Source organism: Melanotaenia boesemani, chromosome 3 (genome assembly GCF_017639745.1).
Source record: "Melanotaenia boesemani isolate fMelBoe1 chromosome 3, fMelBoe1.pri, whole genome shotgun sequence".
Lineage (NCBI taxonomy): Eukaryota > Metazoa > Chordata > Actinopteri > Atheriniformes > Melanotaeniidae > Melanotaenia > Melanotaenia boesemani.
The window spans coordinates 38,605,614-38,621,083 of record NC_055684.1 but is presented as its reverse complement, the minus strand read 5'-3'; the positions used below and the strand labels follow the sequence as shown (position 1 = coordinate 38,621,083).

The 15,470-nt window shown below is 45.0% G+C and overlaps 1 protein-coding gene across 6 annotated transcripts in view; it reads right to left on the bottom strand.

Moving 5' to 3' along the window:
* Nucleotides 1-1,687: 1,687 nt before the first annotated feature.
* The window catches only part of arhgap46a (Rho GTPase activating protein 46a), a 30,578-nt gene continuing 16,795 nt past the window's right edge, over nt 1,688-15,470 (bottom strand). For 2 of the 6 annotated variants that reach the window (XM_041979936.1, XM_041979933.1), the window contains exons 3-10: nt 13,113-14,541; nt 9,897-10,563; nt 9,579-9,671; nt 6,219-6,292; nt 5,669-5,868; nt 5,040-5,131; nt 3,725-3,894; nt 1,688-3,118 (exon numbers count right to left, since the gene is read on the bottom strand). In XM_041979936.1, coding sequence (XP_041835870.1) covers nt 2,924-3,118; nt 3,725-3,894; nt 5,040-5,131; nt 5,669-5,868; nt 6,219-6,292; nt 9,579-9,671; nt 9,897-10,563; nt 13,113-14,541 — 2,920 coding nt within the window. In that variant the 3' untranslated portion in view covers nt 1,688-2,923. Of the gene's footprint in view, nt 3,119-3,724; nt 3,895-5,039; nt 5,132-5,668; nt 5,869-6,218; nt 6,293-9,578; nt 9,672-9,896; nt 10,564-13,112; nt 14,542-15,167; nt 15,258-15,470 lie in introns of those variants that run through there. The other 4 variants (XM_041979938.1, XM_041979935.1, XM_041979934.1 and 1 more) reach the window with 3 other exon arrangements.

The following is a 15,470-nucleotide window of genomic DNA, read 5'->3' as shown; positions in this document are numbered from 1 at the left end:
CTGCAGCTGACACAAGATGCCGCTGTTCTGTTACAGAGAAACTAATTTATACTCCGTGAATGACTGTCTTACACACACTTTGCACAGATTAATAAAACAGCTGCATAAAATACAAACCTTAATGAGCTTATTTTAATGAACAGTACAGGTGCAGTAAGCAGAAGCACACAGGTAAAAAAGAACACACACACACACACACTCATAAGTAATAATATGTCCAGTATCTGGTCTGCAAGTTGAATATGTACAGGATATAAACATGTACATAAACATGTGAATAAACATGTAAAGACAGTTTCACGTGTTCAGTGTAAAGCCTGACAGCAGCAGGAGGAAAGACCTGCAGTGTCTCTCCTTCACACAGAGAGGACGGATCAGTCTGTCCCTGAAGCTGCTCTCCAGACCAGACAGGGGTCATGCAGGGGTGGGACTCATGGTCCAGCATGGGGGTCACCTACCTCATGCACTGAGTGCAGAGACCAGCCCAGGACAGAGCTGGACGTCCTGATGACTTAGTCCAGCTTCTTCCTCTCCCTCTCTGTGATGCTGCTGCTCCAGCACAAGATGGCTGATCCACCACAGAGTCAGAGAAGGCCCTCAGGAGTCCCCCTTCCCACCAAAGACCACTGTCTCCTTAGAAAATAGACCTGCTCTGACCCTTCCTGTACAGCATGTCCATGGTGTGAGTCCAGTCCAGTTTATTGTTTAGTGAACACCCAGGTGTCTATAAGAGTCAGTGTCCGTTCCCTGGATGTTCAGCGGTGAGGGGACAACAGACCGGTGTCTGAAAGTCCACCACCGTCTCCTTGGTTTTTCCTGCATTGATCAGGAGGTGGTTTTGCTGACACCAGTCCACAAAGTTCCATGTCAGTCCTCTGTAGTCCACATAGTCGTCCTCAGGGATCAGTCCGATCAGCTCCAATATACACATTGGAGCACTAATCACTCCCTTACTAAGCAATATTTAGTTACCTTGCATTTGCACCAAAATGGCCATTTGGGAGACCTCGCATGAATTATCCTAAACTGACCTAAAACCTTTCTAATTTAGCTCTGCCTCTCTATCAGAGATCCTTTTTACATTCTGTACTGCAATTATATAAAGGCTTGGAGCTACAGGTGCCTCATTCAAAAGGCATGTTGTCATCCTGAAAGTGTTATTTATTTTTCTTTTACGTGCCATCGTCATTTATTCGTCACCAGTATTACAAGTAGATATTTACACATTTTACAACTGTTCCCTTTACTGGGACTCCAAAAGCAGTAGATACAAATGTTTTATTCTAAGAGAATAAAACACGTTTTTTAAGTAATTAGAAACCAATAGAAACACAGTTTGACTGATTTCTTTCATTGATCTGTGATTTTGTTGCACGCTACACCTTTTTAAGGCGGGGTATGAATTTACTAATGCTTCTGTGCAGATTAAACTAAAAATCAACCGCAATCTATTTTATTTGGTGGTTTCACATCATTATTGACCAAGGTCCAGGGACCTAAACCGTCTCCAAAAGCCTGCACCTTCCAATTTCAGACTGAAAATGAACATTTTTTATGACAGTGATGCTTTAAGTACTTAGTTATCAAGCAGGTGTTCATCCTCTTTACCACCCCCCACCCCCAATTTTCTATTTAGATGACATCACAATAAATACAAAACAGTGACCACAATAACCATGAAACAAAGAATAATTAAACAAACCTTTATTTATGGACAGCCGTTCCATTTAATGACAGGATGGTACGCTAACACACACACACACACACACACAGAGACGCACATGGAAAGTGGTTTGGATCATTCCTATGTTCAAAAGGCAAGCGGTTACAGCAGAAAAACAGTTAATTACAATAGAGAAAAAACCCAACCCCCCTAACCTGGATCATTAGAATAGACTCAAGAAAAGTTAGTAATATTTTACACACAGAATTTATTTACATCAGCAAAGCCTGAGAGGGGACACAAAAAGCTCCATTTACAGTCTCATAGTGATTGACAGTTGGATAATACTCTGTATTTTCAGTCTATGACAGAGGCCATGTACAGTTACAACGTCCAGCACCCGTTTTACCAGAAGACCTGAGCCACCAAACAGAAACACACAGCTCACACACAGAAAATTTCAACTGAAAAACTTCGCAGAGACGGAGCATCATCGGCTGAATAAGCAGCCTCTCACAGTCACTACAGCTTAAAACCAGAAGCAGTCTTTCCATTTGGAGAAATCAAAATATTTCCATGTTTATGTCCTCATAAAAATTCCCATCGTATTTAGAAAGAGCCTCGGGCTCGGACCCTTCCCCAGCTTGTGCTTTGAAATAAAAAACTCCATAATTCTTCAGGTCTCATAAAATGAAATACAGCTATTAATACAATTATTCAAAACAACACAGGCAAGCTTATTAATAAAGACAATTACAACATTTCTTTTATAGTTTCAGATTTCTGTACATGATAAAAGGCTGTCTTTTGTTCAGTCACACACACCCAAACACACTTGAATGTAATCAGAAAGATCAGAAAAAAAGAAAAGTTTCAACACTGATGAAGTTTATAGTTTTTCTTTCTTTGTCAAGTAAATAGTTCTTAAATTCTGCTCGTCTCTCCCCTTGCACAACCCAGCTGTCAAATATAAGTGTGGTAACACCCCCTACGTAAAAAATAAAGGGTTAACCTGTTTTTACATGCAGTGGTTAGAACCGCTTGTCACTGTGGATTTTAGTACAAAAAAACATCTGAAATCTAAGGTGAAACTGTCTTTTTTCTCAGGAAGTAGGAGAGTACAGGGTGGCAAAGTCCAAGCTATTTTCACACTCTGTGTTGTAGGAGGTCAAACTTCTGACCTCCAGCGGTTTCCAGTGTGGCTTAAACAGAGACAGTGTTTATGCATGTCTGTAAATGTGTAGCCCATCTGTGCCGAGTCTACACCACCCCCTCGATGAAACTGGTGTCCAGGTGAACGATGAGCATTCTCAGGAAGGACATCTCCTTGCGCGTATTCTCGAAGATGATCCGCGGATCGTCGGACTGGCATCGGAGACAGTTGGGAGCCATCACCATGGCCAGGTTGTTCACATCCATCTTGGTTATGGCAACGTTGGAGGGCTGGGCGAAAACCTGGAGAAAGTCAGGAGGGTAAGAAGAGGAGAGGCTGAAGCAGGGGACAGACTGACCTTTGACCTGGAGTAAGGCATGCATGAGTTCAGTTGTCTGCTTAAATAGCTGAAGTTTGAGGGAGTTTTTATTTATTAGTAGGAGTGGGTGTCACCACTAACTTCATGAAGAGATTCATTTGGATTCATTTACAGATATTTATGTATATTTTCTTGAATATTAAAGATATTCTCAGATTACATGAGCATCATAATCAGATAACTGGGACTAATCAGATTACTGTAATAATCTGATGCGTCTACATGAACTTCTGAAATACCTGAAAATATTAGAAAGACTCATCTATATTTACCAGTCCGTGGTGATGTCACTTCCTGTTATTTTCAAAACATTCAGTGTTTGTTGAACAAGGCGCAGTCAATGGTCTTAGCGTTAGCTGCTAGTGTGAGTGGTTATAAGCAGCTAAATAAGTTACAGGTAAATGTACAAAAAATGGGAAAAAAAAAAAATCTGCGTTTTATGAATCAGTATTGGATTAATTAAATTTGAATTGACAAGAATCAATTAATGGATTTTTTTAACCCAGCTTCATTGATTAGTGACGGTTACCTGCAGGAAGTGGATGAAGTAGCAGAGAACCAGCCTGTTGAGCTCCGGTAGCGACTGCACCACAGCGATGGCCGCCACCGGATCGTCACAGTTACAGACACACTGCTTGTAGAAGTTCATGGGGATGAGGGGCTCCTCCAGCTCACGGTACCATAGCTTCATCAGCGAGGCTGAATGTGGAGAAAACATTTTAAAACACAGATAAAAATTATACTCTGGAAATGCTATGCTAATATCAGAAATGTACGGTATTTAAGTAGAATCATGGTAATTCCTTCTTTTTAAAACATTTATTTACACAAAGTCTACCAGCAGTGGTGAGTAAACCACAACATAAAATAACTTGTCATGTGTTAGGTGGGATCTCAGTCTGACGAAGAGGACGGTTTAGATACAAGCTGTCATTGAACCAGAACATTTGGTGCTCCATTCATGGCTCAGACGCTTCTTTTCTTTAGGGTTGATACCAAGCGGCAACCGCTGGCAATAAAATGTGAACCCTATGCGGAAGTGAAAAATTGCAGTTCCCCCCTCGTCCACTAGGGGCTCCAAAACAGAGTAAATCCCCATAGACTCCCATGTTAAAAAGACCAACTTCACGGCAGAAATAAACATGTTTAAAGCCTGGTACAAAAATCAATTTTAGGATTAACAGGTCAACTTTACCTTCGTGACAACTGTGAGGGTGGTGAATTTTTTTCTAACTCATCCGTGTGGATGTTATTTATTCTTGAAATTCGGCATAATTAAGGTCGTGTTCTTTTGATTGACATGTATCCAATATCCGCGGAATGACGGGAGAGTGCAGCACAAACGCGGGTTTTAGCAGGCTAACAGTACGCCTTAGCTTTAGCCCGCCTACCTCCATTAGCTAGTTAGCTACCACTAGCTCCGGGTTAGCTCGGTTAGCTCTTAGCTACAGGAGGCTCGGAATTTGATGGGTGCCAATCATCCACCCCCACCTTCACTGTCCCCCTCTCAGCTCCACCTCTTTGCCCATTTTTGGATTTTCTGGGAATGACGACCCTCGTGATGCAACCAAGATGATGACGGTGGGAACAGCCCAACGAGCTTCAATTCAGCTCTTCAGAAATGCACATAAAAGTTGTCACTGTGCCATCAAACAAGTCCAGAGCTTTGAGTTTTAAGTTCGGAAATTTATGTAATGCGTCTTTAAACACTGAAAAGCTGTACATATGCACTCTAAAAGTTTAGAGAATGTCAAATTAAGCTCACCCATAAAGTTTATACTGCATTAACAACAACAAAAAAGAGAAAACAACAAATATTCCTAACTATAAAAACCCTTTCTCACCAGGAACATTGGGATCAGACAGATTCTCTGGAATCCTCCACTGGTCGACTTGGAGCTTTAATGCATTCACTTCATCGATGTCTCCAGGTACTCTGAGGATGATAGAAAACACCACAGTTACACTCACTGGTCACAAGAGGGAGCCCAACTTCTATCCCACATGACTAAATGTGGCTGAAAGTTGCCTGTTCCGCTTGCAGGACTTCTACTTCACATAAAACCAGAATAAGCAAAACACAACTAAACATTCCAGGAAAGTCCCGGTGCAGTCGAGGGGTTTCACAGGGAGATCTGTATACAGTATGTTTGATGAAAAGGAACGGCTTTCTAAACAATCGGAGATGCTACAGATTAAATCTGCTGCTCAAACACGGCTGAAAGACTCCCACGTGCTTGTAAGATTAAGCAGCAATGTAAACACATATCATCAAGTATCAAATTAAACAAGCTCTCAGGCTGTTTTGTGTTCTGTACACAGGGGAGCTTACTAAGAAATAAAGGAGACCACACACATTTGTTTATACACACTACATACAATAATGTCCATGTACTTCATAAGAGCTCCTTCTAATTTGCTGTCACGCTGCTCAAGTGGAGGCATGTTATTATCCGAGCTGGGTCTAACTTACCTGAAGATGCCCTCAGTCTGAGCCCCACCCAGAGCCAGAACATACTGGGAGAGCTGAACCTGCACCCAGGGTAGCTTCCTGTCTGGGAAGAGCTCGCTCTGCCTTTCCATCACTTCCTCCAGAGAACTGCCAAAAAGGGAGGGGGTAATGATGGCTCGTCTGCTGTGGTCGATCTCCTCCAAGGTGGGCTTACGAAGACCCTGGAGGGGGGGGACAGGTAAGCAAAGGAAGATTTACAGTCCGTGTTTTAGAGATTCTGCCTGCAGCGGCGCTACTATGACAGGGTCTGTGTTTCTGTCTGCACCTGTGACTGTCTCTGCACACCTGCAATTATGTCTCCCTCTCTGTGTGACGGTATCCTGGGTGACTCAGATGAGAACATCAACTTTTAAACTGATCTGTCCTATTTTATGCACCCTGTTATGCTCAAAGCAACCAGCACCTGGTTGCTTTGTTTTAAGCACTTTAAGCTACTTTTGTCTGAAATGTGCTATATAAATAAAGTTTGATTTGATGGGAAAATGTAATGTTTTTCTTGTCTCTTTCTTACCTTTTTACCTCCAGTGATTGCCACCTTCAGCAGCTTCCGATGGCAGAACTTGGCATATGTGCTGATAGGAAGACCTGGAAGAGCAAAGAAAAGTTAACTCGAGGCCGAGGAACAAAGAAAACCACAACTGTGTTAAATATCCTCAAAGACTCCAAGTAAAACCCTTAAGCATCAGTCGTTACTAACACACAAAATAATAAATGATTTAAATTCTTTCCCATGCACAGGACCAGCAGTGTTTTCATTTCCCACAGATGTCAAATGAGAGGCAGGCACTGGAAACTAGAGACATGTTGACGGTGTGGCTCCGGCGTATGGGGATTAGAGCATACGCAGCTAAACTGTCAGGCTGAGGGAAGATTTAATGCTGCTAAACAAAAGCTGCAGAGACAGGATCCAACCCGCACATCCAGCGTTCAGGTGATTCATCTGCACATACAGACTTAAAGGCCTCCGGAGAGCATAAGAAGCAAAGCAGCTTCCTGTTACCTGCAGCAAGCAGCGACTGCAAGGCCGAGTGCTACTTGAGAAGCGAAATACAGTAGAAAAAGTGCAGTTTCTGGGACTGAATGTACCTCAAGAAGAACCTGTTCTGTCCCCAAAAATCTGTTCCCAGATATGTTCCTCATTCCTAGCACTCAAAAGAAAAACACCAACACTGAAATCACTCCCATCTTTCAGTGCTGTGGTAACCTGAGCCAAACACTGCGCTCTTGTGGGGTCTATTCCTGTTCCTAGAAAATTCACTGTATCAAGGACTCGAGCCAAACACAGAAACTTAACACTTTCTCGTACGTTCCCGCAGAGAAAGCTCTCAGATTTATAGCAAACAGGTGACTCCTATACAAGCTAGCAACTGCTGCTAATCTGACCGTGTCTGACTATAATTATATCTAATTAGACACATCATACCAATAATTTGCCCTTGATCTTGGCAACGTCAGCTTTTTTTTCCCCGTTTTTCTTCCCAAAGCTCCCAGCGGAGAAGCTGAACACATACTGGGAGACAAACATGAGAGCAGAGCCTCTAAGCTAGTGAGAAATAGGGTTTGAGGTCTCTTGCAGGTTTATATTTACATCACTTTTGAAGCCATGAAACAGAACAAGCAAGCAACCCCAGCCTGGGTGAAATACGAGCTCATTAGGAGCTTGAGTGTACCGCAGCAGGCTGACAACGGCATGACACCTGTCTACACAGCGGCTGAAGCTAAACTTAACAACAAAAACACAGAGCTATTAAGGGATGATGTAAAGAGACAGACTCTGTCTCATCCTAGCTGTTTTTCAGATGGCTGATAACAACAGACACCACATCCAGAGCTTTTAAACCCCAACCAGGCCCGGCCTGACTAGAGGAAGTAGTTTGCATGTGCAACTCCCACTCCTGCCTGTTGTTCAGGTCAAACAAAGTAAAAGTACATCTTCCTGCTCCTCCTCTGGTTGGATTAATCATTCCACACACATCAACGGCCATCAGACAAAAGTTAAAGCGAGATTAGCTTTTCTTTTCCGCAATAAAGCTTCATTTACTCACTCTGCCAAACACACTCTCGTCAAGATGACAATGCTACCAGTTCTGGTCCGCGGTGACATCATCACACCCTGCTCTCAGTAAACCAGACACTCTTCACTCCATCACCGGCTTCACCTTTTCTAGAAAACAACCCGACATCTCTCGCCTCACCGGCAGTACATGCCAGCTAGGTCAGCGGCTCCCAGACCTTCCTACAGGGCCCCTTCTCATCAACAATAATGCTGATTATTGTTGTCGATTCAATCAATCCCTCTGCCTTTTAAATCAGGAAACTACTTCAGGTGAGTTGAGCTTCCAAAGAGGCGGATGCTGCTTCAGTGAAACTCTGCTTTACACGACAGGTGAGTATTTTATTTTTAAAGTCATCCTAAAGCTTGTCCTTGTGTTCAGGATGAGACGTGGCTTCATATGCGTCAGATGCTGATATTTTCAGACATACTACATTGTGGTATCGCTTCATTACCCACCACTGACCATTACCTGGCCATGCCTGGGTCAAGATGTGCCTCATCATATTTTTTTCTTTTTTGTTTTGGTAGCTGAAATCTCTGCTGTTGACTCATCATCGTTTGCCCATTGGTATGTTCAAAATTTGTCCATGTTTTGCTAGCAGTGCAAAAACAATAGGTTTTATTTAGCCTAGCTGTGCCTCCCCGGGATAACTCCATCCCCCGTTTTGGGAACCACTGAACTAGATCATGTGAATATATCCAACACCTTGACTGTTTGGCCGTAAATCCTACTGCCCTTCTGTCAGCAACTGGAATAATTTACAAAGTACCCTCAAAGTACCAACTCTGACTTCTTTCACCACGTTCAAAACTGCAACAGATTACTGATTATTGCTCGTTGATCATCCCCAATCACACTTGCATACATATATACATGTAGTATAGACACATGTTCCCTTATATAAAGGAACATGTGTCGCTGACAGTACTGCAGGGAATATATATAATTTATATTTCTTCTCTTCTATCCTGTTAATACTTTGATACATTTTCTTCTTTTATATTCATTGATTTGTACATGCTTGTTTTAAGAGGATCTGTGTTTTTACTGGGTTTGTTTGTGTTTCTGTATTTTGTTTTTATGTCTACTGGGCCCTGTTGGTCAGGCCATGTTTGTGAATGAATATTGGTTCTGAAATATTTACCTGGAAAAATTAAGGTTAATGAGAAAGAAAAGCACAGCCGCCATTAAACTGTTTTTCTTCTTCGTCGTCATCTCTGAGCTGCTCAGAAGGTTTTCCCTTTGACCTCTCAGTCAGCTGAAGCTTTTTTCTCCCTAAAGCACCAATCCTGAGTCACGAAAGAACAATGCATGAGGCCACGGCTGTGGTGACTACTGTGGGACGAGAGGGTTCCTCCCCGGTGACATCATCATCATCATCATCATCAGTGGCAGTGTGGTCTGGTCAAATGAAGCACGTGATAAACAGCTATTCCATTAATGGCGGTCTGACACACAAGAGGAGCTGCTAGTGTGATTCACAGTGTGGCCCATTGTGCATAACAGAACCTTCTGAGATTCTCATCCTACATTTTTCCTGCTCAACTCTCAGAGAAACCCACTCTTTGTGTGTGGAAACACATCCACAGACTGTGCAGGTCTGAATTTTCCATCCCACTCACTGTGGTCACTCTACAGGGAGCATTGTGCTCCATTTGCACCGCTTGGAGATCACTGACAAGTCGTGAAGCGAGTAGAAAAACATATGTGGGACTCCCTTCCTGAACTACTCTAAGCTCTGTCCAGCAGATAATCTTACACATGCTGAGGATCCATCACGTTTCGGGTAATTCTCAAATGAGTAAAACATGTACCTTCTTCCTCCTCTGTGTTCTGTTTTCGCTTCTTTCTGGACTTTGAATTCTTCTTCAGTTTTAGCTCCTGCTGTTCCAATATGAACTGTGTCACTATGAAACACAGAAGGTAACAAAAGGTCAAATTTCTGCTGGCCAAACGGGACCAGTAGTCACATTATTCGACTATTATTAACCAAATTATAGAATAATAGAATTAAAGCACATTTCCACAGGAAGATTGAACAAGGAAAAAGAAAATATAATTCGTAAGTGTCCTGCCAACATAAACACACATAATAAGACGAGGGAGGTGCAGAAGGAAGAAAGGTGACCCACCCTGTAGCTCAGTCTGAGACTCACATTTCTTGTCGCTGGTGGTTTCTGTATGTCTCTGGATGTAGCCCTCCAAGTAGCAGCGAAACTTGGGTGAGGGAGCAAAGAAGGCCAAGCTGACAGCCATCAGCTCCCAACCTGCCGCCAAGCTTCTGGGGCTGGCATTCCCGGTGGTCTGCCTCACCAGCTGCACGTACAGCTCGTCCCGCAGCCCTGGCATGTCCCAGCACTTGGTGACGATGAGCAGGGCGCAGTGGCGGCGGTCGAGCCGCGAAGGCCGGTCTCCCATGTAGGCCTGCACCAGCTTGAACATCTCGCAGGCCTCCTTTCTGACGGCGCGGTTGCTGGTGACCAGCATGGGCTTTTTGATGGATCCGCGGTTCCAGGACAGCATGTTGGCGATGGAGACACGGCGCCGGAACAGTCCTTGCGTGTGCATGTTGAGGTGTTTGCTAGCCCAGTCCTCCATGCCCATGTCAGGAGGAGGGGGCTGTCGTAGGGTGGCGTAGGAGAGCTGGTAGGCAGATCCTCCTCCTCTTCCTCCTGCCCCGTCACCTCCCTCTCTGTTGTCATGGTTGGCAGGGCGGTGAGGACCCAGCGAAGCAGTCCGTCCGTCCACCATGCCTTTCTTCCTGCTCTCCAGCTGAGCCTGAAGCTCTAGGGTTCCCGTCTGCAGGGGGACAAAGAGGTGAACGAAGGTAGAGTTAGAGGATACAAAGGAGAGGCAGCAGATACGAACTGTGTGTGTAGCTATTCTCTGCTCTGCAGCACGAGGACTCCTGAGGAAACTGCTGCAGGATCTAAACATTAATTTCCTAATGCAAGACGTCTAACAAGAAAAAAAACAAATCTCCCTAAATCCTCCTGAACCTTGGCCTAAGCAGTCAGCGGGCACATAATGGCACAACAGTCCGTACCCTCCTCCCCTCCCTACGCCAGGCTCACCTCCCCTGCAAAAACCAAAACTGGGCTCCAGACAAGACCTCCTTGTGATCCTTGCGGTGGAGTTTATGTGCTGCAAGGAGCTCCCAAGCTCCCTTAACAGAGAAACCAGTAACCAAGATGTGCTCTACAAACAGCCAGAAACAACACAAAACACCAGCCAAAAAATCAAAGTTGCACTTTATTGATGGGACATAAAATGTGCTGATACATCTTCTTAATGAGCCCCTGGGTGATACGAGGCAACGGGTGCCAGACAAATTGGATTTAAGATTGCGTTTCTAAATCCTTGTCAAATCAGAGTTTTTGACTGTATGTGGAATTATTCTTCTTTTTTTAAAATGAGTAACAGAGGTCAGCTTCTTGACAGATAGCTTACAGATGCAGCATGTGGTGGTTATTTTAGTCAGGCTGTGAATTCTGATACAGTAAAACAGCGGAAAGTTCTCTAAACTAAAAAGAAAAAGAGCCAGAAATGATGAGTCTTTGTAAAAATGGCTATAGAGTTTCAAGGCAATGCATCCTTTGAAAAAGTTCAGAAGAAAATCAACTTGTGCACAGAAAAACCATAATCTGAGTGTGTAGGAGTGATGTAACAGCAGGCCTCAAGAACATTCCAGGACAGATTTCAGGGGCCCGCTCAGTGCTTCTAATGCTCCACAGTGGTAAGCCTTGGTACCAGCCTGCCTCCCTTTCTCCTCCTTACAAAATCTGCCAAACCTGGGCCATATGGGCCACAGTGGTTCTCCTTCCTGACAGGGGGAAGTCATGTCCTGAATCTCCCTGGCCTGGCATGGGCCCTGCTACCCCAGCTCAGAGCTGGCATATGAGAATACGGTGCCCGCCGTGCGGGGCAGATGGACGGTAAGAGGTAAGAGGATGACGGCTACTGCTGGGACTGCAGCCATTCCAGTCAGCGTTGCTCAGCCTGCTCACCGTCTAATGTCTTGGGAACATTTAATTCCTTTTCATACGCAACATTAATGACTTTATGGATCTGTTGGAGTAACAGTGTTCAGTCGTTTTTACACCAACCAGAAAAATCCTGATAAAAAGCTGAAAATATTTGCCTTTCCCACTTGACTGGACAGTCCAGGAAGTCTTCAGGAGTTCATGTTTAAATTTCATAAACAGTCTCTTCAATGAGATTATTACAATCTCTCTGTTGCATCAAATATTCACAATTATGGAGACAGAGATTATTTCATTAAAACAACCTATTTTTCCCCCCTTTATGTAACTACCAAGAAGCCGCGGACCCCCGGCTTGTGCTGAAACCATGCCTGGTTTAATGCTTTTTAGCTAGCTTCTTCCCATTAATGATACATTCCGCTTGAGCCCTTCCCTGCCCTCGAAATTTAAAGACTTTTTATTATGGACAAATCATCTTCTGTGTTGAGTTTCTCAGACATGTTTCATTACTGAAATGTTGCAGGGAACATCCAGGTTACCAGGATAGACATGAACTTTTCCACTACTGTGGCTCCACCAGCTCCCTATCCTCACTAAACCACACAGGACATGGACCAGAGCTGGCTGGATGCACAGCCTCTGGTCTAATAAGGAGGTTCTGGATGTACGTTTTAAAATCTTCTTGTAAAGCAGGTTTTCATGACCGCTATTCATTCACTTTGGGACCTGGTGCCAGTTCTACGTAGACAACCATCCAAATAATAAAAAACTTACTTGGATACACCTCCACTAGTTTTATTAACACTGGCTCTGAACAGTCAAAGCCTCGGGCCCCCCAGGATCTTTGGTTGGAAACCACAGATTTAAAACACAATGTGTTATTTCTGCTGCAAGAGGTGATTAGAAGCAGCAGATCCTACAATAGAGCTGGCTCTGTGTGCTTGAAGAAGTCGTCCTGAATCGGGCGGCTTTGGTGAAACTCCTCTCCAGACATCCGGACTAAACACTGCATTTTCTATTTTATTGCTCCGCAAAGTCGAAAAAACAACCAAAGCCATGGTGTTATTTGAATTTAGCTTTTTTAAAAAAACAAATCTAATTTGACCAAATAAGCAAAAATGGACATTTCTGGGCAGCTAAACAATCTGTCCATTCTGCCTCTGAGGACTAGAGACGTTACAAAGCACAGCTAAAAACAGATGCTTTATTCCCGGATGACGAGGCCTCATTTGACAGCGACACTGAATTCTTTTCTAATCTGATAGTCTGTCAGGAATCCGAGCCTTAGCAGCTCAAAGAGATGTAAAAACAAGTAAATCTAAGGTCATTAAAAAGTAGAGACTGGGCTGGTTACATTGAGGTTACCTGGGAAGGTGGTCCGGGGGTCTCTGGTGACGACAGGCTGGCCTGGCTATTTATACTCATCTCCAAGGTGTCCACCTTTTCATAGGTTCTTTTCTGTCTCCCTGGCATCTCCAGAGGAGTCAGAGCAGGGTTGCCATAGTTACCCGTCCCCTTCAAGGATCGGGAAGCCCCAGTGATATCCTCTCGTGATGGGCATCTTCCAGCTGCTGCCCCTCCTCCTCCTCCAAACCACCTGAGTGAGTCTGCAGGGGATCGTGTCCGAGGTACAACAATCCTCTCCCCCATTTCTGGGTCCAGCCCCGCTCTCACCTCCCTCATGGTGTTGGAGCGACTAACCACCTCCCTCATCTCTGCCATGAGCCTCTCGTTTAGGGCGCACAGCTCCCCGCTGCTGCCCACTGACCCCGGCCTGCCTCCTGCACCCCCACCGGCTCCCACCCTCCTCCTGCTCTTTCTTCTCAGACTCGGGGAAGGGCCGGTGGAGTAACCAGAGTCTTGATAGTTTGCCATGGCCTGCGGGGTGGATGAGGGGAAGTCCTGGCTGCTCTGTCTACTGTGTCGTGCGTCCATGGCTCGTTGCACTGTGGCTTCGAGGATCCGCCAGTTTTGTTTTTTGTCCAGTGAACTTGGGCCCTGGGGTCCTTGCTCCCTGTCCCTCGGCTGGCTTCGAGTCGGTTGTAAAGAGTGGGTTTGGGCCTGGGGATGTGGCTGTGGTTGGGTCATGACAGACTCCTGCCTTGGGGTAGGGGAAGGGGCACGTGCGGGCACCGGAGAGCTGGACTGGAGTCCCTGTTTAGGGTCCACGTTGACCATGTGTTTGATGCACTCCAGACCAGCTGGGCTGTAGTCAGAGGCAGAAGGATTCCTCCTGTGTCTGGACCCGGAATGAGATGAACCAGGATGCTGCAGGTGTCTAGGCTTCTGGAGACTGTGAGTAGGTGTCAAACGAGACAGAGGTTGTCCATTGTAAAGGTGTGCCCCCTCTACTTCCATGTCTGTGGGGGGCTCATCATATATAGGACAGTCTGAAACTGGCTCATCATATATAGGGGCAGTGCAACCATACTGTGGGGACACGGGTCGGGGTGTGCTAGTCTGTGACCTGTGAAGCAGAGGACTGGGGTGGCTACTGTCTGATGTCACCAAACAAAAGCTGCCATTGCTGGCTTTTCTCATGTGTTGGGCCTGAAGTGTGTCACCAGCAATTTTTCCAGAAGGTGCTGTTTTATATCCCTGGTTGGAGCTCAAATGTCCTCCTTGGGCCTTGTTGCAGGAGGGGTGCATGGTAAAAGTGTTTGCTTTGCTATGTGCACTGTGCTGGAGGTGCTGCTGCAATGCTGGGTTGGGCTGGTTACGGCTCATGCTGTTCACCTTCACCAACATGGCTGCCCTAGAACCAGGCGTCGGCTGCCATCTTTGAGAAGCATCCCTAAAAAAACATAAAAAGAGTGAGATCTTCAGTCAAGGCCATTAAGTAGAAGTATTACATCTTAAAAGTCAACAGAGGGTACAATAATAGCACCATCATTTTGACAAGGCTGGGAAAATCAGAAGATTACTCTCTAAACATTTCAGTGACCTCCACAGACTTAACCCCATTTTTAGTCTGGCTGTCAGCTCCGTCAGTAACCCCCGCATGTGCTGTGCAAACCAAGTATCTAAAAATAAAAAATAAATCTGTCCACTGCTCCTCTTTTTCTAAACATTTGGACGACAAACCAGCAGCACAATCATCCGAATAAAGTCAGAAGTTCACAGCTGAGATCTTCGCTCATGTCCAAAAAGGTTCTTCTCCTCCTTTTGGTTGAGCAGCTCGCTGCTAATCCCCATGATGATCTGGTCACACCGCTCTGGTCTGATGTTGCCTTTAATCTTCCTTTGCAATCTAATTCCTTAACTGAGCCAAAACTTGCCCTCTTAAACCAACTTCTGTGTCTAAATCCGCCATTACAGCACTCAGATGCTCAGACACAGATGACTTCCAGCCTGGGATGCACGTAAAAACAGCTCAATACGCGACAGGAAAATAACTGAATCAAGCCAAAGCAGACTTACCTTCGCCACCTCCAGCTGCTACTTAACATTCAGTCGGGTAATTAATCACAGCGGAGGGAAGTCTACACAAGCAGATCAGCGCTGGGACAAAAACTTCTCTTTTCCAAGAGTACTATGGCTCAGTTGAGTGTTGGTCTGTAACGGCAGGAAGAGGACGCAGAGGGAGGAGAGAAGGAGGCGGAGTGACCACCCCCCCCCTCCCCATCTCTCTGGAACAATGAGAAAGCCATTCCCCAGAGATCCCCCACTCCAACGGCTAACTTCCTTTAGTCCTCTCAGCCACAGCCTGGTCTTCCATCAGGA